Here is a 27,940-nt window from a genome sequence, read left to right as displayed (position 1 = left end):
TTTTTGAGTAATGTCTTGGCTATTTGAGGTTTTTTCTGATTCCATATAAAACGAAGTATTGTTTTTTCAAGATCTTTAAAGTATGACAGTGGAACTTTAATAGGGATTGCGTTGAAGTTATATATTGCTTTGGGTAGTATGGACATTTTAACAATGTTGATTCTTCCCAGCCATGAGCATGGTATGTTTTTCCATTTATTAACATTCTCGGCTATCTCTTTTCTTAGAGTTTCATAGTTCTCTTTATATAGGTCTTTCACATCCTTTGTTAGATAAACTCCCAAATATTTCATCTTCTTTGGCATTACTGTGAATGGGATAGAGTCCTTAATTGTTTTTTCAGCTTGACTATTGTTGGTATATATAAAGGCTACCGATTTATGAATGTTGATTTTGTAACCTGAGACGTTGCTGTATTCCTTGATCACTTCTAAGAGTTTTGTAGTAGAGTCCCTAGTGTTTTCCAGATATACAATCATATCATCTGCAAAGAGCGAAAATTTGATCTCTTCTGACCCTATGTGAATACCCTTGATCGCCTTTTCTTCCCAAATTGCGGTGGCTAAAACTTCATTACAATGTTAAAAAGCAATGGAGACAATGGGCAGCCTTGTCTGGTTCCTGATCTAAGAGGAAATGATTTCAATTTAACTCCGTTTAATATGATATTGGCTGTCGGTTTGCTGTAGATGGCCTCTATCAGTTTAAGAAATGTCCCTTCGGGCGGCACCTGTGGCTCAGTGAGTAGGGCGCCGGCCCCATATGCCAAGGGTGGCGGGTTCAAACCCAGCCCCAGCCAAACTGCAACAACAAAAAAAATAGCCGGGCGTTGTGGCGGGCGCCTGTAGTCTCAGCTGCTCGGGAGGCTGAGGCAAGAGAATCACTGAAGCCCAAGAGCTAGAGGTTGCTGTGAGCCGTGTGATGCTACGGCACTCTACACGAGGGCAGTACAGTGAGACTCTGTCTCTACAAAAAAAAAAAAAAAAAAAGAAAGAAATGTCCCTTCTATACCAATTTTCTTAAGTGTTCTGATCATGAAGGGATGTTGGATGTTATCAAAAGCTTTTTCTGCATAGACTGAGAGAATCATATGGTCTTTGTTTTTTACTTTGTTTATGTGCTGAATTACATTTATAGATATACGTATATTGAACCAGCCTTGAGACCCTGGGATAAAGCCAACTTTGGGACTTGCTTCAGGTCTAATTTACTTTAGTGTGATAAGACCTTTTATCAGAAGTGATTTTCTGATAACATAAACACTGCTAAGACTATGGGACTTCATAAAGGTATCAGGAAACTCAACTTGGCCCTTGGGAGCTTGTACTTTAGAGAAATATTGAATTAGGAACAAGAAGCACAATGCGTGCATGAAAAGAGCTCTCACACAAGCATAACAGAAATACATGCGGCTAGAATTAAGCCAATAAAACACGGCAATTTGTTATTACTTAGTAACTTCTGCATATGTACTTTCTGCTTGAGGACACTCTCCTTATGGAGAATCCAGCACCTACAAGGCCTGGGGGGCACCCTGGAGAGCCTTCACCTTCCCCCATTAAAGGGGGTGATTTTTTTGCAGTTTTTGGCCAGGGCTGGGCTTGAACCTGCCACGTCTGGCATATGAAGCCACAAGCGCCACCCCTAAAGATCAGTTTTCAGCTAAAGGCTGGAGTCCTCCCCGCCCCCGAAGGCTGAGAGCCTATAGCATATGCAATAGATAATAAAAGGCATTTATTTCGTTTCTTAAAAAAAGCATAGGGCAGACTGTAGATGTTGCTAAATATATACAATGCGTTTTTTTTTCCTAGACAAAATGAATGATTTATTAAGGGATGGCTGGTGCTCGCTCAGGCACAGCAGCCTCTACAATGCTTTTTAAACCAGTATTTCTCTTACCGCAGTGATGAGAACAACTTCCCGATACAGCTTTGCAAAGGCAGAAGAATAATCAGAACTGCCATCCCAGCAAGACACGATACTCCTATCTCCATCCAGAGAAGAACAGTCACTGCAATAGCTTGCAGTGGTCCTGCCCACAGAAAGTGTAAAAAGATTGTGACCTTCAAAGAAAAAACAAAGTATAACAAAATCGGTAAGAAAAAGTATCGAAATAATCTACCTGTAAAAAGAATCTGTAACATAAATGATTTTATAGTAGGTTTTTAACCCGTTAAAGCAGAAATCTAAGTATATACCAGAGAAAGCCATTCTGGAGAAACAAAGGCAGGTCTGGGTACTTATAGAACTTGACTGGCACCATCAGAGGCAAGTTCTTGATCTCATCTCACAGATCAGCTGAGCACTTTCCAGAACTATCTGCCTCAAAATTCTGTCCCCATCTCCCCTGAGCCTCCCTAGCACTCCAGAAAAGTCTTTATTATGTGCCTACCACATTCTCCAGTAAGTACTTGTGAGCAGCCAGAAAGCCCTGGATACCATGATATATCCATTAAGTAAGTGTAAAAGAAAAAAAAAAAAGAATGGTAAGATCAAGGAAATTGAGTTATTTATGACTGGGAATACCCTATCTGGCATTATTTGTCAAAAATCTTCTATGTATGAGGCATTGTACCGGGCAGAGGGAAATAATTATAACCTACCAGGACCTCTTCATCTAAAGGAGAAAGACCATTCAGTTCACAATCCCACCACCATGTGCTATTACGTTAAGAAGGGGCACCCAATTTGTGGACAAAGACGGGTGCAAAAAAAAAAAATAATAATAATTCTCTTTTGCAACCCAGAATTCATTGTTCATTGTGAGTTTTGATATATATAAGAAGGAATATGGCATTCCCTGAGATAGTTTAAAGTGATAGAGGTTGGCAGAGTATAAGTGATTAACAGCAATAATCAGAACCTTGGATTTCCCACTTGAGGCATTTCCCACTGAGTGCCTGTAATCCCAGCACTCTTGAGAGGCCTATGTGAGAGGATCACCAGAGGCCAGGAGTTAAGACCAACTTGGGCAATGTAGCCATACACTTAGCTCCATAAAAAATAAAATATCTACTGAGATGTGGTGGCATGTGCTTTCTATAGTTACAGAGGAGGCAGAGGCAAGAGAATTGCTTGAGCCCAGGAATTTGGGGTTACAGGGAGCTATTAGTATTCTGATTTCATGCTGATATATCAAGATAGATTATTTTCTTTTTTAAAGGCCATTATCTTGTGTTGAAGGTATAGTCATAACCCTCTAATCTGTACTATTCTTGAGCATGATGGCATAGGAACTAATATAATTTGAATGTATTTGTTTTACTAAGACGGTGCAAACTAAGATAGATCAACTTAAAAGACCCTAAAGTAACTTGCTTAAAGAAATTAGATCCCAGAGATTCTTGGTAGGCAATTCAAATTTTCATCAGTATGTCCATATTCAAGTGGAGATGAAAGAAGCCAAAATAAAAGAAATAGAATCATGGCAAGCAACTTTTGGGCTTACAGGACAACTGTGGATTGAGGATCTATTCTGTTAAAAAGGGCTCACTTGAAGGTAAGTCCCCAGTGACTCCAGCCTCTGAGGCACTAAGAGTACCCTTGATGGATGGCAGGAGGAATCGCATGTGAAATTCCTCAAATAAAATTTATTAATTTTGCCTAATGCCATAACAACTCTTTTAAAAAGGCGGGGGGGCACCCAAAGAGTATCAGGTACATTTAACCAAGTTAAGCAAGAAGACTGCTGTCTGTGTGTTTATTACTGAAGTAAGCTGTATAAGACATTAGAAAAAAAAAACTCCCATCTCCAGGCTAGACACATTATTACAACTAAATTGCACAAGGAGGAAGTGAGATTTGGATAAAAAGTACCCTTCTCTGAGGTCTTCAAAGGAATCTTGGCCAAAACCAAAAACAGGCACCGGATATTCCAATAAGGTAAAGTAAATCAAAAGGACCTGGGATGGAAAAGAACCCCTCTCAGAGGGGGCTTACCTGATCAAACTTGTTCACATCATTGGACAACAGATTGACTATCTGGCCTGTGGTTGTCTTCCCCATGGCCATGTTACTAAGACAAAGTGCCTGAAATAAAAAAGGGAAGGAAAGAGTGTTATTCCTATGAGGACACTACGTCATGATCAGCAAACAGCAGGCTCAAGACATTTCCACAGGGTCTTGTGATGCAAAGACCAGGCTGACCCAGCAGCAGCGCTAAGGAACAGCATTTCTCCTTCAACATCTTACCCAGCAGGGACTGTGCCCTGCCAGGACAGCAAAGAGAGAAGCAGAAAAGCCCCCAAACTCATTTTTAAATAAATTTGGACCTGCCACAAGTATAAGAAGATTTACATTTATACTTAAGGACCAACCAAAGGAATTTTGAGCCAAGTTAGATAGATGAGAGTAGAGAGGCTGTCAAAGGAATAAAATGAAGAGACTAGGATTCCAATCTGGGGTCAATCATTGACTGTGTGACATCACTTAAACACATGGGGTCGGGAGGAGGGGCAAGATGGCCGACTGGAGCCAGCTTTCAACAGAAGCTCCCGTCCAGAGGAAGGGATGATGACCAGAAAGCACCCAATAAAACTGAAGCCTGGGAGCCAAGCTGAGATAGAAGAGTGATAACTGCACATCACCTCTGCTGAGACAAGCTGCGACTCCACGAAAGCAAATTTCAACTGAGACTTCAACCCACAGTCACTGATCCACTAGGATCAGACAAAGACCAACTGAATACAAGACAGAGCCACCTAACCGCAGCACACCAAGCCAGTCCCCAGAGCCTAAAACTGTAATACTGTATGGGTACTTTGCAAAGCTGTAGGGGAAAAAGCTACAGTCACCAGTCCCAGATCCTTGGTAAAGGGCTGGTTAACCACAACTCCAGGAGTGCCCAATCCAATTTCACCTTACCTGCCCATCTAGCCAAACGGTAAAAAATAATCATGGGGCGGAATCAGTGGAAAAACTCTGCCAACATGAATAATCAGAGTAGATCAACTCCCCCAAGAAATGACAAAACAGACACATCAGATGATCCCATTCATAAACAAATGGCTGAGATGTCAGAAATCGAGTTCAGACTTTGGATAGCAAATAAGATAAACAGAATGGAGGTAAAGATGAAATTAGAATTTCAAGGAGTAATGCAAAAGATGTCTCAAGAATTCAATGAATTCAAAGATAAAATCACCAAAGATTTGGACCCACTGAGGCAAGAACTTGCAGCCCCCAAAGATCTGAGGAATACATTAGAATCCCTCAGTAACAGAATGGACCAGGCAGAAGAAAGGATCTCTAACATTGAAGACAAAGCTTTTGAACACTCCCAAATGCTCAAAGAGGAAGAGAAGTGGAGAGCAAAAACGGACCATTCCCTGAGAGAATTGTGGGACCACTCCAAAAGAGCAAACATTCACCTTATAGGAATGCCTGAAGGAGAAGAGGTTGCTTGAAAAGGCCCAGATGCTCTACCAAAAGATAATAGAGAACTCCCCAAACATGGCAAGAGATTCTGAAATCCAGATAGCAGTTTCAGAACCCCAGCACGACTCAATCCAAATAAAAATCTCCTAGACACATTATAATTAACTTCTCCAAAGTTAATATGAAGGAGAAAATTCTACAAGCAGCTAGACGTAAGAAAACCATAATCTACAAGGGGAAGAACATTAGAATGACTGCAGATCTCTCTGCTGAAATTTTTCAAGCAAGAAGAGGATGACCATCGACCTTTAATCTCCTAAAATAAAATCACTTTCAACCCAGGATCTTGTATCCAGCTAAATTCACCTTCATTTGTGATGGAGAAATTAAATACTTTAATGATATTCACATGTTGAAGAAATTTGTCATAACTAAACCAGCTCTCCAGGATATTCACAAACCCATCCTCCACAATGATAAGCACAATGCTCTATGACCAAAGTAAACTCACTCAGAAACTTCTGATCAAACTCCAACTTCCAAAGTGGCAAAAAGGATTAAAAACGTCCACTGGACTTTTGAAACACTCGATACCCAAAATACTACCAGGCTTATCAATACTCTCAATTCATATAAATGGCTTAAATTGTCCTCTAAAGAGGCACAGGTTGGCTGACTGGATAGAAAAACTCAGGCCAGATATCTGCAGCATACAAGAATCTCATCTTACCTTAAAAGATAGAGACTCAGGGTGAAAGGATGGTTGTCCATATTTCAGGCAAATGGGAATCAGAAAAAAGCAGGTGTTGCAATTCTATTTGCAGATACAATAGGCTTTAAACAAACAAAAATAAGAGAAGGGAAATACTAGAGATGGCCCAGAACTGGCCTGGCTTTCTGCCTGGGGGCATTTTCTGCCCCAGCTCACCTGAAGCAGAAAATTGCCTGTTTTTTTTTCCCCAATATTGTGGCCAGCTGCTTAGTAATGGCACACCTATTTTCATGATTACATAGTCTCAAACTATTCATCTCTGTTTTTGAGAAGAGTACCCAAGAACTGGCTAATACCTTCCTTCCCCATGAACTTGATGGGTGAATACTCCACAAAGTTAGTCACATCCCTCCTATGGTTATGGAGAAGAAAAGAAATTCAAGGAAATAAAAAACAAAGCCCGCAATAACCTGCTGTTCTCTATAAGCTGGCAGTTCCATTAACTTCTGGGGTGTTTTTGATTTTGTTTTGTTTTTGCCTTATTTTTCATGGCCGGTATGCAAGTCAGCAAAGCTATAAAGAAAATACTGTGGGGCGGCGCCTGTGGCTCAGTGAGTAGGGCGCCGGCCCCATATGCCGAGGGTGGTGGGTTCAAACCCAGCCCCAGCCAAACTGCAACAACAAAAAAATAGCCGGGCGTTGTGGCGGGCGCCTGTAGTCCCAGCTGCTCGGGAGGCTGAGGCAAGAGAATCACATAAGCCCAAGAGCTGGAGGTTGCTGTGAGCCGTGAGCCGTGTGATGCCACGGCACTCTACCGAGGGCAGTAAAGTGAGACTCTGTCTCTACAACAAAAAAACAAAAAAAACAAAAAAAAGAAAATACTATGAACTCTGAAGGATTTGCCATTTACCTCCTGAAGTTACCCCGAGCTCTTTTTTAATCTCTGGCCTCCTTTGACCAGCATCCCACTATTGACCCATTGAAGTCAAGAGGCCAGAAAAACATGACCAAAAATATTCTGAGAACATTAAAAAAATAAGTAAAAAATACTACAAATGAAAAATACAGTACAACTATTTATATATTATTTTCATGGTACATTAGGTATTTTGAGTAATCTGGAGATGATTTAGTATAAAAGAGGATGTTCAGAGGTTATATGCAAATACTATGTACGCTATTTCATATCAGGGACTGGGGCACTCTTGAATTTTGGTATCTGAAGAGGTTCCTGGAACCAATTCTCCTCGCATACCAAAGAATGACAGTACAGAGTTTGATAAGCCAGGTCTGGTCCTGTAGGTAAGTGCGTCTTTGGGCGTAAAAACCGTAATTTTAGAACCTAAGAACCATTCCAAAAAAGAAGGGCTGCTCTGAAGTCAGGTTGAGGATCAGAGCTTACAGATTCAAGAGACCTCAATTCATTTGGAGGAGTTTATCCACATTCCCTGACCTCACCCCATCAGCGGACCAGAGAGAGCACTTGTGTAAGCCAGGAAGCCTTCAGTTCTTGAGGCTGGCTTCTCCAATGCCCTGGGAATCCAAAGGGTCCCTCTACCTGGCTGGATGAATGACAGAGTAAGGTCCCGTAACCTCACAGCTTGCTGGTAAAGATGCCAAATGAACACCACCACTCCCCACCATGGGAGCAAGAATATACTCGGGAACGCTTGTTTTTTTTTTTTTTTTTTTTGAGATAGAGTTCGCACTATGTCACCCTTGATAGAGTACTGTGCCATCACAGCTCACAGCAACCTCAAACTCTTAGACTTAAGTGATTCTCTTGCCTCAGCCTCCCAAGTAGCTGGGACTACAGGTGCCTGCCACAATGCCCGACTATTTTTTGTTGCAGTGGTCATTGTTGGTTTAGCTGGTCCGGACTGGGTTTGAACCTGCCAACCTCCATGTATGTGGCTGGCACCATAACCACTGTTCTACCAGTGCTGTGTTTTTTTTTTTTTTTTTTTTTTGAGACAGAGTCTCACGATGCAGACTTAAGCGATTCTCTTGCCTCAGCCTCACAAGTAGCTGGGACTACAGGTGCCTGCCACAACAGCCAGCTATTTTGTTATTATTGTTGTTGTAGTTTCATTGTTGTTTAGCAGGTCCGGGCCAGGTTCAAAGCCACGGGCCTTGGTGTATGTGGCCAGTGCCCTAACTGCTGAGCTACAGCTGCCAAGCCTCATACTCGGGAACATTTAGAAAACCTGATCATAGCACTGAAAATAGGTCATTCAATGAGTGAAGAGTAGTTAACATATATTGTAAGTAGACTACTACAATTTAATGAATACCCATGGAAAGAACATGTAACGAGACTTGATAGCATGTCTGGAAAACCCAGATTCTTCCATCACTGATTTCTTTGTTCACAGATGCAGCCCCGTCTAACTGCTACACCAACCCACAGGGGGGAACAGAGAGACAAGATATAACTGAGAGGTCAAGAAGAAGAAAACAAATACGCAGAGTGTGAAAGCCCATGAGCCCGAAAGAGGGGAGTTCAAGGACACGGTGCGTCCAAACACATCTTAGGCTTAGGTGAGAGAAGGTTGTCTCAGTAAGAATATAAATGAAGTATAGCCAGGATAGAAGGGAGGGAAAAACAAACCCAATTTTTCAGAAATACTTTTTATCGTGTTTTTCTGCCTTCTGTTTCTAAAAGAAGTCTTTATAACAACTACAGTCACAACTATTTTGCCTATGAAGAAGTTTTTCACTATTTTGCTTAGCACATATGGGCCCTCTTTCAGACTAAGGGTGCTACTTGTGGAAAGCAATATGCCCTCAAAAGACTCACCACTGCACACAATTTTACTGAGAATTAGTCAAAACGAAAATATTTTACTAATGTGGTTTTCCTTTTTTCCTAATGTAAATGTATTAAAAATTCAACTTTAAGAGGTTGGGTACTCAGTAATCCTCAGGTACCAGTCCACCCATTTGCAATACTGCAAAATTAGTTCCATCATTCACTCCCTTTTGAATATGTATTACCTTTGAAGCTTTAAGAAAATGAAGAGATTTGGGCCACAGAAAGAAAAAGGCGACAAAAAGTCCAGAAACACAGTCTACATAATGATTTATTTCACCACATCCATTTTTAGAGCCAAACTTAACCAAAGTCAGCAATGCCCTAATGTCTTGTACTTATGAGTACAAAGGAATCAGGAGAAAGGCCCACAGAGCAAGGAGACCGACACTCCTCACCACGGCCCTGCCTCCACTCTCCATCCTACTTTCTCCACTCACTTGAGCGAAACAGTAAGCATGTCACACGGCAGCTGGGACCTGGCAGAGACGCCCAGAGCAAGACGCCCTGCTCCTTCAGCTAGTGGGTCCCAGAGACAGTAGAAAGGAGGCGATCAAGAGAGAGGTGTTGCTCAGAGCAAGGAGCCAAAAAGGGCAGAGTCTCTAACATTCCTCCCGTTTCCTCTACAGTTAACTGAAGGGTCATCGCCACAGAGGAAGTTCTGGGGAGCCGTAAATTCATCCCCATATATTGAGAAAATAGGCGACCGAATCCCATTCAGAAAATTAAATTAGCCTTGAGGGCATTATACTAAGTAAGAGGGTCACACAAGGACCAGTACTGTATGATTCCATTTACAGGAGGTCCCTAGAGTTGCCAGATTTGCAGAAAGTAGAATGGAAGCTTCCAGAGGTCGGGGGAAGGAGGAGTGGAACATCAGTGATTAATGGGTATAGAGCTGCAGTTTTTCAAGATGCAAAGAGGTTTGGAGATGGATGTGCAGGTCATGTCTGTCCAGTGATGTGAATCTACTTAAGGCCAATGCACTGCATATTATTCAGCCTTAAGAAGGAATTAAATTCCAACATATGCCACACCATGGATAAACCTTGAAGACATGTTGCATGATACAAGCCAAACACAAATGACAGACACTTGACGATTCCACTTACACGAGATGCCCAGATTCACAGGGAGTTAGTGTCTAATAAGGACAGAGTTTTAATTGGGGGAGATGAACAAGTTCTAGACAGGGATGGTGGGGACGGCAGCAAAACAATGTGAATAAGCTTAATGCGTCTGGATTTTACAGTGTGCATATACTACAATTAAGTCAAAGACGAAAAGCCAAAAGCACTTTTACCAAAGCTGTGAGAAGCTAAAAAATGACAAGTCATTTTCTTTTTTTTTTTTTTTTGGCCGGGGCTGGGTTCAAACCAGCCGGGCCTGGGTTCAAACCCAGCCCCGGCATATGGGACCGGCACCCTACTCCTTGAGCCACAGGCACCGCCCGACAAGTCATTTTCATACAGGATACAATCCACAAGGTCATTCAATCCCACAATCTGCGAGTACGAGTTCAGTAGTAATTCCACTGGTGTCACCCACCCCGACTTCTGCCAGAACCAGCGATCACGAACAAAACTGTGATGCTGTGGTACTGGAGGGGACCTTCAGAGCCATGTGGCAGTGCCAACTTCCGGCCTAATGAAGCAGCCCGCCTGTGATAAAGAAGTGTTTGATTTCTGCACTTGGGCAGGTTTCCAGACACAGGCATTGCATAAGGATGTTCATCTTTCCCACACTCCTGGAATTTCAGGTTCTGTCTATGGTTTAACTCAAGCAATTCAGGACTTTGTAAAAAAGACAATTCTTCCAGCATAATCAAGTTGGCATATTAATACCTTTGGGAGATGTCTGCATTCAAGTAAGCAAATGTACCAAGTTAGATCAGATTTCCCAAAGGTTGCTTTCCAAAGCATTAGTAGAAAAGATGAAAAAAAAGCCCAGCACAATGGCTCACACCTGTAATACAAGCACTCTGGGAAGCCAAGGCAGGTGGATTGCTGGAGGTCAGGAGTTTGAGACCAGCCTAAGCAAGAATAAGACCCTGTCTCTACTAAAAACAGAAAAACTAGCCAGGTGTTGTGACAGGCACCTGTAGTCCAAGCTACATGAGAGACTGAGGCAACAGGATCACTTGTGGCCAGGAGTTTGGGGTTGCTCTAAGCTATGATGCCACAGTATTCAACCCAGGGCAACAGAGTAAAACCCTGTCTCAAGAAAAAAAAAAAAAAGAAGAAAAACAGGTGAACAATAACTCCCTTACGCAAAGAGCTTTGTTTTGTGGACCTACCTAGTACCTCAAATCTGACTTTAGTATTTAAGGTTTTCACAGTGGAGTGTTAGTGAAATTTCCTATGTATTTGTTGTAACTAAGGACAGTCTGGGAAGGATAAAAAGCTAGCTAATTTATACAGAAACCTGAGGGCTCTTCTTCCTAGATTGTACAAAGAAGTGCAAGAGAATAACAAAGATGATGATGAGGAAGAAGAAGAAAGAAGAGAGGAGAGAGAAGACCCATTAAGGAGCTCATAGTCAGTTACCATTCTCACATCACAGGACCAGAAGGAACCTGGGGGTGTTTGTTATAACCTACCCTGGACAATACAATACTAGGCCTCCAGGATACACATGACTCCAAGATTAATAAGACTCTACTAAAAGGAAGACATGAAGAGAACTTGCATTTTGCCAAGAAAAGTATTCACAATGGTTTGATTTCATTTTTAAATAAGGTTTAAATGAAAAAGAAGAAGAAAAGAAAAAGATCCAGGGCAAAGAGATACCAAGGATGGCGTTAAATACTGCCAACTCCTTTGTAAAGACATTTGAAGTCCCACTCCTTACAGATTAAGGAGTTAAGACCACAGAAAGTGATAAAGTGATAGTATAATTAAACAGCATTTCTCAATACAAAAAACACTTACTGACCACGTCAAACCAGGTTAATAAACCAGGGAAATAAAATACAGTTGGCCTTTTATATCTGTGGATTCCACATCCCTGGATTCAACCAACTTCAGGTTGAAAATATTTGGTTTTTTTACAAAGGTGGCTGTGACTAAACATGCAGATTTTTCTTTCTTGGCATTATTCCCAAAACAACCACTATTTACATAGTATTAGGTACTGTAAGTAATATAGAGATGATTTAAAGTATAGGGGAGGATGAGTGTTTATGTGCAAATACTACACCAGTTTATATAAGGGAATTAAGCATCCTTAAATTTTGTATCCAAGGGCAGTCTTGGAACCAATGCCATGAAATACTGATAGACAAATATTTTATGCAAAAATTTAACTTCAATAAAAGCAACACAAAATAGAAAAACTAAGAGCTCTCCAAGATTACTAAACCATCTCAAATGAAAATGTTACCCCAAATATCCAACTATCTTCCTTAAATACTATTAAAACAATCATTGTTAGGGCGATGCCTGTGGCTCAGGGGGTACGGCGCCGCCCCATATACCAAGGGTGGCAGGTTCAAACCCGGAACCAGCGAAACCGTAATAAATAAACAGCCAGGCATTGTGGTGGGCACCTGTAGTCCCAACTACTTTAGGAGGGTGAGGCAAGAGAATCGCCTAAGCCCAAGAGCTGGAGCTTGCTGTGAGCTGGGTAACACCACAGCACTCTACCAAGGGTTATAAAGTGAGACTTTCTCTCTACAAAAAAAAAAAAAAAAATCATTGTTAGATTAGGAATATAAAGATAGCCTATATTTATTATGGATTCCATTCATTCCCTTTCTCAAATACATTCCTCCAAGATTTAATTTTACAGATCCAATTTTACTGAATTCTATTTTTAAATGCAACTTTAATGTAAACAAAAGCTTTTAATAAACAAAAAAATTTCCATAAAGACATCTATAAGATTGAGGCACTGCCCCACAAAAAATTATTTTTTAATTACATTTCATTATAAATTTAGTATTTTGCAACAGCCTATTATCAAAGGCAGTCATGACCTAATAAATAGCACTAGAAAACTTTTATTATATATTGAGAAAGTTTGTATAAGAAAAGAAAATTAAGTTGATGCAAATAGCAAGTTTACTTAGTAAAGTTTACATGGGGGTGTCCAACCTTTTTTCCTGTCTACCATATATTGGAAGTATAAGAGTTGTCTTAGGCTACACATTAAATACACAAACACCAATTAAAGCTAATAAGTAAAAACAAGGGCCGTGAATACTTTCTGCCATATCCCAAAGCAAAACAGGCCTCAAACAACCTGCACGCAGCCCAAATGCCAGACAACAATCACCTGTAGTTTAAATGATTCTATTTACATAATTTTTAATTTACATAAAACTTTCCCCAAAACTTCTGATGCTTTCTGGTAAGGTACACAATTGATGCTGAATGTCACTTACCTTCCGATAAATCATATGGCACATGGCTACTCTTAACCTCATCCCAGCACACTGAACGTGATAAAAATATAAGTGGTGCAGTATGGCCAAAATCAGCGCGCAGATAGTCAGTCCTGTGGCATAGGCATAAGCTGTGTGCAAAGCCACAGTATCCGTGGGATCATAATTTTCAAAATAATTAATCATTTTCCCCAAAAATACAGGCTGAATTACTCTGGTGCCTTCCTAAAAGAAGAAAAAAAATACCTTAATTAGACATACAAATCATACTAATTTTTCTTAGCACAAGCTTCACTTTTATTAGCATATCTAAAAGGTATTTTGACAAAGAACAGTTTTAACCTGAAGTCAAAATTGTAGGTTAAAAGATAATAAGCTTTAGTACATTGTGCTTGGGGCACTGTGAATACTCAATAAATATTACAAACAGTACTTTAAAACTTACATGGCAAACTACCAAATAAGACATGGTCTACGGAGAATGGGGGGGGTGGGGGGAATGGCCAAACAAGGATAAGGAATTTGCTTTCATATGGACAGCCCAGCCCTCACTCTGACCATTTCCTCTGTACTCTTGATATCCCAGTCCTAACGACAGTTAAGGTTCACTGCAGGGAGAAACACTCTTGCCATCTCCTTGTCCTTTAAGAGACTTTATGAATTGAGATAGTGGCATAAACACAGGTAAGAAAAGAGAATCCTCCAATCTTCAGGATCCCAAACCCCACATTTCAGTAGATCCTAGGGAACCAAGTCCAGCTTCTGTTGGAATATTCCAAAAGGAATCCCCAATCTGTTGGCCACAGAGGACATTGCATAAACACGTTTCTACCTTCTAGAAGCTGAAATGTACTAAGTACGACTGCCACTGGGGCTCCAGTATTCTGGAGTCAAAAATTAAGCGCAGCAGGAGTTTGCTAAAAAGACGTCATCATCAGTGGTTGGCTATCAGGCGCATGTTGGAGGTTCTGATTTTGCAGCAATATTAATGATCACCTGTTTCCCAGGGCAAAAATTAAAATCCCATGCCAGTGAACAGGGAGATCTGGTGACTTATCTTCTGAATAAGATGTACTTAGGAAAAGCAATTTTATTCCCCAAAACTAGAGGTAAGGAAGCAGCAAACTCCTGCTTACACCATGGCATACAACAGGCCACGTGGCCCTGCCCACCAAACGGTTACTCCATCCCCAAACCTACTTCCTCTCCCTGGGAACCCCTAGTAAGGGACTATCCTCCCCACCAAAGAAAACCAAACAATCCAAATCACCAGAAGTAAACACACAGGCCCTCACTATCATTTCCTCCCATCTTCTCAAAGAAACAAAATGTCGAACAGTTGGAGATCGTTCAAGAATTCACCTTTGAAATAAGCTTTCCCTTTTATTAGTGGAGACATGGTCAACACTTTACTGGTTTGCCCTTGACAGCTGTTTTCTATCTATCTGAAGTGAGGGAAAGAGAATCGATGAAAACCAAAATGAAACAAAACACACACACATTTTCTTCCCAACCAACTAGTGCCCAATTAAGGTATTTACACACATCTCTTGACCCTCAGATGGGTTAGGATATTAAATCCCAATGCTCCTTTCTCACTGGACACATACAGGCACACACAAACTCTCAGGCTTCTCCAACCACACTGCCTTCTGTGAGGTCATGGAAGTTTTCACCTATTATACGGAAGAAACTACTACTTAGTTGAAGAGTTCTGAGTAATATGATCAGACACCGAGGACGCAGCACAGAGGCTTGCTGTTATACTTCCAGCACGCCCGAACATTCACCCCGAGACGTATAAAGATTTCATGGAAGAACCCCTCTACCATGGGCCACCATGGACTGTTTAGGGTTACTGAGATGAAAATGTGGACGGAGGCTTACACAGAGAAGCAAGAATGCCAGTGTACAAAGGCAGCCCCAGCGCAGGAGCAGCCACGGGCACCCAGGTTGGCAGCGTGCAAACCTGGGCAATCAGCCAGAGGCCCAGGAGTAACTCGTGCCTTCCTGCACTTCCCTGAAACTTCTGATGGTCTCTGGGAGTCCCTGTTGCGTATTACACAGTTCTTCATTTTAGTCTTACATGGGTGTGATTCAGACAGAAAGGAAGAGTGATAAGACTTCCAAGTCCAGCTAAAAAGAGTGCAAAATGCAGGCAGGTCACTACCACCTAACTGACTAAAATCTCCTGCTGAGAGATGGCATTAAATAATCCAGTCCAGCCAACGGGCTCAGTCATGAGTGATGCTGGTTTGCGGCCCACACCTTCCTGCACCGAACCCTCCAAGAGTGAGAAATGAAATAAGGAGAACACTCATGATCAAACTTACAACTAACTAAATTTAAACTTTCTGGTAACAGTAACAAGATTAAGGTCACTCACATAAAACCTTCATCTTGGATACCTAGTGGAAAGCCTTTCCACAAACTGAGAATATTGTCCCTACTCCTTCACAGGAACGCGCAACTGTGAAACCACGAGGGACTTTTAACAGTCCAACAGGATACACCCCCATAGCCACAGTTCAAGGTCCTACCAGAGCCTCAGAGTATTAGAAGGCAGATGCTTCCCAACGGAGTATTCGGTACTCAGCCTCATGTCATTTGAGCCCCATCCTTGCTTTTTGGAGTAACAAATTCCATGGCTCCAAGCTAAATGGTCCCCAGTGAGCACAGGGCCTCTACCGTATCCCCCCAGGCACTAGAGACACTCCTTGCCCAAGACCTGATGTGTGAGGAGGAAGGACAACACAGAAAAGATGCTAGCAAAGAAAAACGCGATTGTATGAAAAAGACAAGCAGAAGTGAGCAGATACGGAAAATGAATGAACAGTTTTAAGAATGAGGGAACAGGCGATAAAGACAGAGTTGAGAAAGATCCAGAAATAAGAAAGAAAAACAGGCTCAGTGCCTGTAGCTCAGTGGCTAGGGTGCCAGCCACATACACTGGGCCTATCAAACAACAATGGCAACTACAACAAAAAAATAGCTAGGCATTGTGGTGGGCACCTGTAGTCCCAGCTACATAGGAGGCTGAGGCAAGAGAATCTCTTAAGCCCAAGAATTTGAGGTTGCTGTGAGCTATGACACCACAGCACTTTACTGAGGCCTACGTAGTGAGACTCTGTCTCAAGAAAAAAAAAAAAAAAAAAAACTTAGAAAAACAGTTACAATCTGAGGAAATAATAACCATGAAGATTCCAGATAAGCCTAAATTCCTCAGAATCAGTGGTCTTTGTCCTGACTGTGTGTTAGAATCACCAGGAGGTTAAAGCACTCACTGCCCATAATTCCCATCCCCCAGATGTAGATTCAATTGATTGGAGTGGGGCCTGAAGATTCTGAAGTGCTGGAAGATTCTGGACTGCAGAAACAAACTCCAGATGGGTGAAGCTATCCTCCTCTCCTGCACATCCCTGAGTCAAAGTCTAGAGGGGCTAGGGACCTGCTGTAAACCACAAAAACCACCCAGGGTTTTATCAGAGCTGCTGCTATACAGCACACTTCTAAGAAAAGTCCTTAGGAAAATGTGATCCCGAGGATTCAATGATAAAACTAAGACCCTCCCTTCACACAGTAGGGGAAAGTCCATGTTCAGAAAAGACCACATTTACAAAATGAAAGGATGAAACAAAGTAAAAGGGACAAAGGACAATAGCCTTCTTTAAAAACAACTTCTGGAGATTTGAATTTGGAGCCATAAAAACATTATACACAATTATGTACATAGTGTAATTTTTAAAAAGCAATTCCTAGAACTTGAGTGTAAAGCAAAACAAATGGCCCTAAATATATACATACCCATCCGGTTGTTGGGATAACCACACACAAAAAGGAACTACTGAAAGTGGTTTTAACTGAAATAATTTGAAAATGCAATCTCTGTGGAGGATAATATGAACTGCAGAAAGTAAAAATAAAAACAAAAAGAAAATATTCAATCATGTGCAGAAGTCATACTATGGGAGACAGTGTTGATACTGCAAGGTAGACCAAAGGATTAAGTATGTTGACATCATGAGACCTGGGAGTAGGCATGGGAGAAAAGAACAGATGAAGGGAGGAAAAAGGAAACAGACGTTAAGAGTAGAGAGATAAAGGAAAAACGATGGTATTATGAACCTGTTTTGGAAACACCCACATGCACTCAGAATATCTTTGTCTTTTTTTTGGCCAGGGCTGGGTTTGAACCTGCCACGTCTGGCATATGGGGCTGGCACCTTACTCCTATGAGCCACAGGGGCCACCCAGGATATCTTTGTCTTTAAACACATCTACATTCTTTGGCTTTGCCAAAAAAAAAAAAAAAAATCTAACCAATCCTGCAGCAATACGCACCTCTGGGCCCAGAATACAGTGTCCAGGTAGCATTTCCCATGAGAAAGAGTCAGGGCTGCCTAGAGAAATGGTTGACTCCACAGCTGGGGTAGAAACTGTTCGAGACAAGCCCACAACATTTTCTCACAGCAGAAAGCTAGCGAAGACTACTGGGGCCTGTGCACAAGACTCAGGACCCAACCTCAATAAGACTCCCACTGGCCAAAGATGGCCAAAGATGGCCCAAGTCTGGTATCAGGATAGTAACTGGAATAGACCGAAGCACCTCAGAAGTATTTAAATATATTAGCTCATACTGATACTCATAAAAACAAATAACAAAACTCTTTTTAACACAAGTCATTTGTGTGTCCAAAAACAAACAAATTCTTTAGCCCCAGAGGAAAATGCTAGAGAACGGGTCTTAGTAAAAACTGGGGAAAAAAAAAAAAAAAACTGGTTTTTAAAGTAACAAAATTAATAATTTCTCTTGCCTTTCCTATGTGTACTGCACCTTGGGAAACTAAACAGCAAAATTTCTCTTTATGGAAATATTTCAGCTAATCAATGAAAAAATAAGAATATCTCCATTTTGCAAACTCTGATGAATTAATGCTTCTTACATAACAATGATAAATAGTTCCAAACATCATATGCTCACAGAAGACAACCTGATCTATGTTGAGGCCCTTGTAATGATGGGACAAAACCTGACCTGCGACGTACTCCTGTCAAAAGGGGAGGGGAAAAAAATCTGTGAATCAGATCAAGTTCCCTGATCTAACTACCAACTTCTGGTACCGGGAGAACATGTTAAATGACCTGGAGGTGGGGTGTGTGGATGCAATCAGCCCAATCTAGACTGTGAAACCTTGACAGGACAAGCAATGTGATTTCTTCAATTAAATGGGGTGGGGTGGATATAGATATATCATCCTATATCAACAAGATATAGGCCAGGTGTGGTGGCTCGCGACTGTGATCCTAGCATTTTGGGAGGCCGAGCTGGGTGGATTGCCTGAGCTCAGGAATTTAAGACCAGCCTGAGCAAAACCCAGACCCCGTCTCTCCTAAAAATAGATAAACTAGCTGGACATGGTGGTAAGTGACTGTAGTCCCAGCTACTCAGGAGGTAGAGGCGAGATGATTGCTTGAGCCAAAGAATTTGAGATTGCTGTGAGCTGTGATGACGCGAAGGCACTCTACCCAGGGTGACAGAGGAAGACTCTTGTCTCCAAGAAAGACACAAAAAGGTGAACATTGGCTAGATATTTATGATACTAAAATTAGTGTAAATGTGTATGCATAGTGATTACTGTGATCATAAAGGGCAAAGATTTCTTATCTTTTAAAAGACACATACTAAAATACTTATAGATAAAATGATGTGATGTCTAGGAACTGCTTCAAAACAATTTGGTGGGGGTGGTGACCAGGATTTCAAATGAATCAAGACTGGTCATGAATTGGTAATTCCTGAAACTGGCTTAGGAGTAGAGAAAACTGGCTTAGTATGCTTTTCTATTTTTGTATTTTTAGAAATCTTAAAAACCTAAGAAAGAAAACACCACACGAACCTTGCCCCTTATGTCTAAGAGTTGACTGAGAAATGCAGAGCTGGAGTTATTTAAAACAAACAAACAAAAAATCACCTCAACATACAAAGAAAAGGCTTTGGGGACGATGCCAAGAAGCAGCCGGTGCGGTGGACTGGCCCACGCAGAGGCCGCCACACTCCTCCCTCGGGGCTCCCAGGGGTGGAGACTCGCTTCAGTCCCATCCCAGTCTCAGCAGAGGTGCACTTAGGGGAGAGGCGTGCTGGGAACTCACAGGCTGTTGTGTTCCAATTAGCACTGGCTACAGCACCTGTTCACCATGAGACTAGTACTTGTTTCTCCAAGTCCTGCAACCATCCGTCAGTTCTAAAAGGACAGAAGTTTGCACTACAGCACCTTAAAATCCCAACCTCAAAGCCTCCCCTGCAAAACTCATGTCACCCTGCTTCTTCTGTTGCCACCTTAGTACCCAAGGAAGGCCCCGCTAGTCTATGGCTAGAGAGGCATAGATAAACTTCACAGGTATCGCATACACCAGATTTAAAAGGCCTGAAGGTCATAATGGGAATGTCTGCCTTTTACAAAACAAGGCACACTGGGCTTAAATCTTCCACTACCTAAAATACAAAGACCAACAAGCAGCACAGATACAAGATGACAAAATGAAAAACTGCTCGAGAAAATCAATTAAGAAAATAACATTCATGCTAACTCACTAACTAGCTTTAATGGTTGGAAACCCAAAACAGCACCTGAGATGACTTTTAAAATGTGAGAGACACCCACTACCTTCACCATCGTAAGTTATTTCTAACTTCTCTCCAAACAGCAGAGGGTCAAAAGGCAAGTCTGGGAAAGCAAGAGTATGTCTACTGGAATTCAAGGTTCACCGCGGCGGGGGTTGGAGGGGGAATCCAAGGTTTATCTGTAGTTGAGCTGGGATGATACTTAGCTACCTGAATTTCACTGTGTTAAAATGTAAATTCTACCAGTTATTAGGTGCAAGACATAAAGTTAAAATGAACACCATCTGCTAGTCACCATGATCACCTAGAGAATAATCAGCTACTGTCTGACTTTACATCATAAACCACCAAGATATTGGTCTGAACGCAGCACCAACAAGCAAGCACTCTCTTGGGAAAAACCCAGGCTTCACTGCACCATCAGGTGGACCTGCCACGAGCACTGTATGTGAAGCCTGCCCCACCCAAGCTGCTGTCCTGATACCTGACGCCTGGTGCCCAGCCTGCAAATGGGAAGCTGTGTTCAGACATGAGAAGAGCAGCCTCCAGACTGGTGACTGACCAGGACTCCTCATCTTGTCAAGCAAACACATGTGCACTCCACAATCCGAGCCCTCTAAAAGTGTAGAGATGCAACTGCTCAGTAGGAGACCAAGTGTTCTCCAAGAGCAAAAACACAGAGCTCGACTGCTGCCCAGGGCATAGTGTCATCACCGTCAAAGACAATAACCTTCCCCCATCCATCCAAGGGGACAGAACAGAATGGTGTCTTCACCTCCAGGATGTTTAAGAACTTGAGTCAACAGGGCAGCCATGTCTCATCCATGTGGGACACCTTTCCAGAAGGCTCCTGGTTCATCCCAATGCACCTCGAGGCTCTCACCTGGCCAGCGTCTCAGCTGCTTTACAGCATAGCACTGATTTTCTGCCCACAGGGGACATGGTAACCTGCAGTCTACCCTAATTTACAAGCCCCACAGCCACGGGAAGCTCCAGGGAGCTCTAAGCATCTGATTTACTAATCCTAAACCAAGTTCAAGAAACCCTGAAGACCTGAGACCCTGAAGGCAAAGTTCTCAAGATGTCACTGAACAGCTTATCAGTCATAGGATGGTTAGAGTAAGTCAGAGTACCTGAGGCTGGCTCCGAGCTAGGCCACTTCGGTTTTCTGTGGCCCTGGGCACTCAAGGTGACTACTTGGCACAGAGCATCCTCTTCTCAAAAGCAGGAGTAGCAGCATACCTTCTACCAAACCTGAGTCAGCCAACATAGTATTATATACAAAGTGCTTTCAGAAGTTCCTGGCACCCAGCGTTTGTCAAGTACTTCCTACAACTACTCTTACAGAAGCACCACTGCTCCTACCGAGTCGGAGCCCTCACTTGTGCCAGGCACTCTACTCCCCACCCTTCTGCCATGACTGCCCGACAAGCAGCCTCCTGAAGGGCAGGCCAGCACTCTGCCAGCTGCACCCATTTTATGTCCTCCTCAGTCCTGGCCTCCCTAGACCCTGCCCACCCCCAGCAGTAAGTATTGCCAGGGCTAGCCAGCGTTGACGTCAATGCTCCCAACGCTGTAGAGGGGACTGTCCTCTCTCAGCAGAAAGTCCACTCTCTGCAGCCTCTACTTCTGTGCCTACTTCTCCCAAAAGCTAGCCCAGCAAGACCCACAGCTCCTCATGAGATGAGATCTCATCACTTTCTTGGGGTAACAGACCCCAGCCCAGGTTTCTGGCAGTCCCTGATGGCAGGGACGACCTCTGGCTAAGTTCCTTTAATATAATCAGTTTTCAATGGAAGCAGCTGGTAACAAAAGGGAAAGCAGAGAAGCAGGGGTAGCAGAGGGGAGCCCGTCCCCAAGAGATGACCCAACACCTGCCTATGTGGGCTGCTCATACCCACCCACACCTGACCAGTCACCTGGCATGGGCCACAGGCACACAGCGAGGGTGCACAGCCACTGACATGCAGAATCCGGAGAGCTCTGCTCTCCACAATTACACAGCTGTATCTGGCCAGGAAATCCCACCCACAGTGGCCACAACCACAGAAGCTTGTCACCCTATTCATTTCAAACTGAGACTTATGGTGACCACGTAGAAACACTATCACTAGGACACCCAGGCACAGGCAAGAGATGAGCCAGGAGAGCCTGAAGGGTGTCTGTACCCTCTCCCGCCCCCAGGTCAGAAGTCAATGCCAGCAGTCAGTCCGCACTGCCATCTTGCTATTCACAAAGCCGCAGTGGATACAGGCAGGCAGGTGCCCGCTCAAAGGTGTCACCCCCCCCTGTGGCACCGCAGCCAACACACCTTTGTCACCAGTGAGAACATCCACCCCCTGGACCACCCAGATCTCTGCTGACACATTCCCCTGGTTTTCCACAGGGCCCCAGGGCAGAGCTCACCTACCGTCCTCCCCACTGCCCAAGGTGCCCACCCCCATAAACAGAGCACGTTAACCACAAGCTCCACCTCCCACATGCAAACCCACTGGCCCACGTACCTCACCCCCAACAAAATGCACTGTGACAGCTCCCCAGCTGCTGCATTTAAAGCCACCCTTTCATAGCAATGGCAACTTCTAACCCTGCTTCACTCATGCTCGCAGGACCACCACGTCCCTAAGGAGCACTAACACACCACCGAGACCACACGCCACCCCAGCTGGATTTTCAGCCTCCCTCCAGCAGGCCACAGACAGACAGGGAGGCTGCCTGGCACCATGCCCCTGGGCAGGGCACTGTCACACTGGAGGACTATTCAAGGCCATGGAGCTCATGGCCCTCCCGGCTTCCCACCTTGATTTTCCACTAAACATTCACTTCTGTACTCTTTGCAATGCCAGGCACCAAGACTCTTGCTTCCCAGGAGCAATCCACTAGAACAACCAAGTTCACAGACCAGGTGGTATGCGCATTCCCTGGGATTCCCAGCACAGTCGGACCTCCTTCACAGAGGGGGTAACACTTGGCCCGGCTCGGCGCCTGTGGCTCAAGCGGTTAAGGTGCCAGCCACATACACCAGAGCTGGCAGGTTCGAATCCAGCCCTGGCCCACCAAACAACAATGACGGCTACAACCAAAAAATAGCCGGGCATTGTGGTGGGCGCCTGTAATCCCAGCTACTTGGGAGGTGGAGGCAGGAGAATCGCTTGAGCCCAGGAGTTGGAGGTCGCTGTGAGCTGTGATACCATGGCACTCTATCCAGGATGACAGCTTGAGGCTCTGTCTCAAAAGAGAACACTAGGCCTACACAAAAAAGGCAGCTTGTAGGCACTTGGCCAGCTCCAACCTTTGGGCCCCCCACCCCCACAAATTTGTTTCCCTGGAAGACGAGAGGTGACAATACCTTCTTAGTCATTTGGCATGGCTAAGTTAACAATTATTTGTTGAGCACCTGTCAAATGTCTTATATTATTCTGGGCTCTGATCCAAGTTCACTTCCTCCAAACCACAGGGCACATACGCCCTAAGGTTGTAAGATCCTTGTTTCATCAAGAATGTTTGTTTGTTAGCATTTATAACATTTACAGAGCCTCAACACTGTCCTAGCAGAGTATAAAATGTCTATTCTTTTTAGTACTATCCTTCCACAACTCTGTATTTTAATTACTTTAAAAAAAATAATAATAATACCCTTGAGATTCAGTGACCTAAGTATTTACCCAGATGAAAAGAACTGCTGAACTAAACCCCACTTCCTAGACAGGCTTTATCCTCAGACCTTAATATACATTCAAACCCCATCTAGCTCATTCTCCCCTCGGCTCCCCATCTATATCAATAGTGATCAATAGCAGGCAGGTTTACTCCATGCACTAAAACATAATGAAAAACAATTCCCCATACATAAAAGACTTTACCTCAATAAATGCAAAAATTCCCAAAACTAAATAGGACTTCCAGTAACACTTTATGATTGCTTTTGTTAAAGAAGGCTTCTGTGCATTATCCTCGGCTCTTAAAACTTCTTTGTCCCAGAACCTACAATAAGTAAAAAGCTGGGTTCAGTCAGAGTGTACTCTGCCACAGGGTAAAACGGGGAGGTGGCAGGGTCACAGATGAGCATTGCAGACAGGGCATTTTATGGCCATCCCATAAATGCCGGCTAATCGCTCACAGGGCTCCTCAGAGATTATGTGCTACAGAATCTGTAGCATCAGAAAAACAGGCCTTGAGGAGAAGGCTCCAGGCTCAGGAAACAAGCTCCTGCCAAGCCTGGCTGGGTTTGCAGTATCGTTAACAGAACACCCAAGCCAGACACCTTCCTCAGTGATGCCACCTCCAGGACTCTGGCACAGGCAACACAGGTTTCCCCCAGGCCACAAAGGCGCGCTGCACGGGGACAGCCTGACAAGAGGTGAATGTTCGAGGAAAGTTAGGGGATGTGGGCTGCAGGAGGGCGCCATGGAAGGCTGGGCCAGGAAGGTGGCACCCATCCCAGACGCACGGAGGACTCTCCCGCTCCCTCACCCTTCCTTCCCCTCACTGCCTCTCGTTTACCCTTGCAGCTCTTCTCCGAGGTACTTGGAGCGATCTTCAGGAAGCACTGAGTACATGTCATCTTCTTCTAATCTCCGTTTATAACCAATCTTAAACAAGGGATTGAGCCACCTGTCAAAAATTAAGACAAAAGGAGAGTGACATATATTCGAAATTACACATCTGCATTGAAGTAGAATCCTACTCCGTGGGTCTTATAAAAACTTAAGTTTTTATTGATACATATTAGAGGTACATATTAAATCTACTTTTTGCTGTTTTTTTTTTTTTTTGAGACAGAGTCTCACTTTGCCTCCCTCAGTAGAGTGCTGTGGCATCGTATCTCACAACAACCTCAAACTCTTAGGCTCAAGCCATTCTCTTGCCTCAGCCTCCTGAGTAGCTGAGACTACAGGCGCCCGCCACAATCCCTGGCTACGTTTTAGAGATGGGGTCTTGTACTTGCTCAGGCTGGTCTTGAACCTTAGAGTTCAGGCAATCCACCTGCCTCGGCCTCCCAGAGTGCTAGGATTCCAGGAGTGAACCACAGCGCCCGGCCCTGTTATTTTTTTGTTTTCTTTTAAAAACAGTGTCTTGTTCTGTCTCCCAGTTTGGAGGGCAGTGGCTCTATCAGAGCTCATTGAAGCCTTGAGATCCTGGGCTGAAGGGATCCACTTGATTTAGCCTCCCAAGTAGCTGGGACTAAGGGCTCAAGGCACCACAACTGGCTTTTTTTTTTGTTCAATAGAGATGGGCATCTCACCACATTGCACACACTGGCCTTTAAGTCTTGGTTGGCCTCAAGTGATCGTCTTGACTTGGCCTGTCAAAATGTTGAGATTACAGGCATTAGCCACCACACCCAGCCTAAACTTACATTTGAAATGTATAGACCTACAAAAATAAATTAAATGTTCTCTCTTTCTCTCTTCCTAGCTCTGTCCAATGACAGGCCCTAGAAACAATGACACCTTGGCAGCTGTGATGAGCACACTGGTGGCCAGATCTTGGTTTCTAGTACCATTGTCCCCCCAAAAGGGCTCCTTGAAGAAATAGCTGATTCTAAGGCTGGGGCAGAGAAAGTACAAAGTGAGCCATGAATATCTTCTTGTGCCATAAAATAAGGAGATATTCAAAGAATCATGAGGATGGAAAATGGAGCCAGCTTGAAGGGGTCCCACTAGACAAATCTGGGGTAAATTAAACATTAAAAACAAATAATGATAGCAGTGAGTCATAATCTATTGAATAAGAAAAGAATCCATGAATCCTTACTGAGACAAAAACAGTGTGGGACAATGGGGGAAGCTCTCAGAGAAGGAACAACGGGTAAGAAATTTTTCAATGGGGACAGAGCCTGTGGCTCCGTGAGTAGGGTGCCAGCCCCATATACCGAGGGTGGAGGGTTCAAATCCGGCCCCAGCCAAACTATAACAAAAAAATAGCCGGGCTTTGTGGCAGGTGCCTGTAGTCCCAGCTACTCAGGAGGCTGAGGCAAGAGAATCACCTAAGCCCAAGAGCTGGAGGTTGCTGTGAGCTGTGACTGCACTGCACTCTAACGAGGGCAACAAAGTGAAACTCCGTCTCTAAAAAAAAAAAAAAAAAAAAAAAGAAAAGAAATTTTTCGATGGAAGCTAAAATTAATGGCTGACAGTTTGATGAGATATTTATATAATCTTAAATTGCCTCTCTATAAATCATTGTGAATGATTTATAACAGTAACTGTGCAGAACACAAAAAACTTCATTCAAATATTTAGGAATTCTTTTCATATAAAAAAATTAAAATTGTCATTATCTGGGCGGCGCCTGTGGCTCAGTGGGTAGGGTGCTGGCCCCATATGCCGAGGGTGGCGGGTTCGAACCCGGTCTCAAACAAACTGCAACAAAAAATAGCCGGGCTTTGTGGCGGGCGCCTGTAGTCCCAGCTACTCAGGAGGCTGAGGCAAGAGAATCGCCTAAGCCCAAGAGTTGAAGGTTGCTGTGAGCTGTGACACCAGAGTACTCTACTGAGGGCGACAAAGAGACTCTGTCACTTAAGAAAAAAAAAAAAGGGGGGGAGAGAGAGAGAGATGTTATAGAGATCTCTAATAAGGAGATTCTAATTAAAAAAAATAAAATTCGCCTGTGGTCCCAGCTACTCGGGAGGCTGAGGCAGGAGAATCGCCTGGGCCCTGGAGTTGGAGGTTGCTGTGAGCTGTGTGACGCTATGGAACTCTACCAAGGGCGGTAAGGTGAGACTCTGTCTCTACAAAAAAAAAAATTGTCATTATCCATTATGAATCATTTAAATGATAATTTTTTTTTTTTTGAGACAGTCTCATTTTGTCACCCCAGGTAGAATGCTGTGGCATCAAAACTCACAGCAACCTCAAACTCTTGGGCTCAAGCAATCCTATTGTCTCAGTCTCCTGAGTAGCTGAGACTACAGGCACCTGTTACAATGCCAGCTAGTTTTTCTATTTTTTGTAGAGACAGGGTCTCATTCTTACTCGGGCCCACCTCAGCCTCCCAGAGTGTTACAGGTGTGAGCCACCAAGCCTCATCTAAAGGATAATTATTAATGTGCAGAGATAACCCAAAGATAAAGAGGATGTTACTGATTGTGCCAGAGTAAAGAACTTCCAAAGCCAGACAACAACCCATGAAAGCAGGGATGGTGTTCCTCCTACTGACTGCTTTCTCCCACACACAGTATGAGCAAAAAGGAGGTGCTCAGGGACTACTCGCTGAATAAATAAGTATCTACGAACACTAGGAAAGCAGTAACAGAAAATGAGATTTAGATTTTGTTACCTCTAAAGAACCCTCCCTGGTCCAGAAACTGGAAGATTGGATTCTACTCCCAGCAACGCCACTGCGGACCCCAGGGCCCTCACACCCTCTGTCATTCTCCCTTCTATTTCTACGATCTCAGCACTTCCATCACTTCTGCTAGTCACTAAATATCCCTCTGTCTCAATTTCCTGCCAAAAAAAGTATAAATCCATGAACTACAGAACCAAACAGACTTGAAAGCCTGTGTACCACTTACTGTCATTTTCCTAAGTTCAAGTTCTTGGCCCTGGGATTTGCATAGAGGCTACGGTGCTGAAAAGCCCTCTTTGAAATTCTGTTTGAGCATGCCTCAACCAGAAACCCACGGGTGATGGAGTCTGGACTTTGCCACTTTCTGGTTGTGTGATTTGAAGGAGACATAATTTCTCTCAGTATGAAGTGTTGGGCAAAAGAAGACCTGGAGATAACACCTTTCACAGGTACGGAGACAATCGACTTGTACTGCCCTGAACACTACCAAGTTCGAAGAGCCCAACAGCCACCATCCTGATGCCACTCCTAAGTTCCAACAGACAGTATCAGCCATTGTCATGACAGCACTCACCGAACCATATTTGGGCTCCATTAGAAAAACTCTAATAACATTGACAGATACAATTACTCAATTAAGCAAAAGCCTACAGCATCACTTCCAGCAGGTGGAAGAGGCTCTCTTAGACAAGAGTTATTAGAGGGGTTTGATGCTTTATTTATTGTTTTAGTTGACTGTCAGGG

General features: G+C 43.4%; 1 protein-coding gene and 1 pseudogene across 4 annotated transcripts in view; one reads left to right on the top strand and one right to left on the bottom strand.

The window, feature by feature from the left end:
* ABCC4 (ATP binding cassette subfamily C member 4) overlaps positions 1 to 27,940 on the bottom strand; it is a 242,767-nt gene that overhangs the window by 172,950 nt on the left and 41,877 nt on the right. For all 4 annotated transcript variants that reach the window (XM_053564121.1, XM_053564118.1, XM_053564120.1 and 1 more), the window contains exons 2-6: positions 24,410 to 24,520; positions 23,770 to 23,890; positions 13,285 to 13,509; positions 3,940 to 4,029; positions 1,900 to 2,063 (exon numbers count right to left, since the gene is read on the bottom strand). In XM_053564121.1, the coding sequence (XP_053420096.1) occupies positions 1,900 to 2,063; positions 3,940 to 4,029; positions 13,285 to 13,509; positions 23,770 to 23,890; positions 24,410 to 24,520 (711 nt within the window). The remainder of the gene's footprint in view (positions 1 to 1,899; positions 2,064 to 3,939; positions 4,030 to 13,284; positions 13,510 to 23,769; positions 23,891 to 24,409; positions 24,521 to 27,940) is intronic.
* LOC128567118 (uncharacterized) lies at positions 2,679 to 2,793 on the top strand (annotated as a pseudogene).

The sequence above is a fragment of the Nycticebus coucang genome, chromosome 15 (genome assembly GCF_027406575.1).
Source record: "Nycticebus coucang isolate mNycCou1 chromosome 15, mNycCou1.pri, whole genome shotgun sequence".
Taxonomy (NCBI): domain Eukaryota; kingdom Metazoa; phylum Chordata; class Mammalia; order Primates; family Lorisidae; genus Nycticebus; species Nycticebus coucang.
This window is presented reverse-complemented; position numbering and strand designations above follow the sequence as displayed.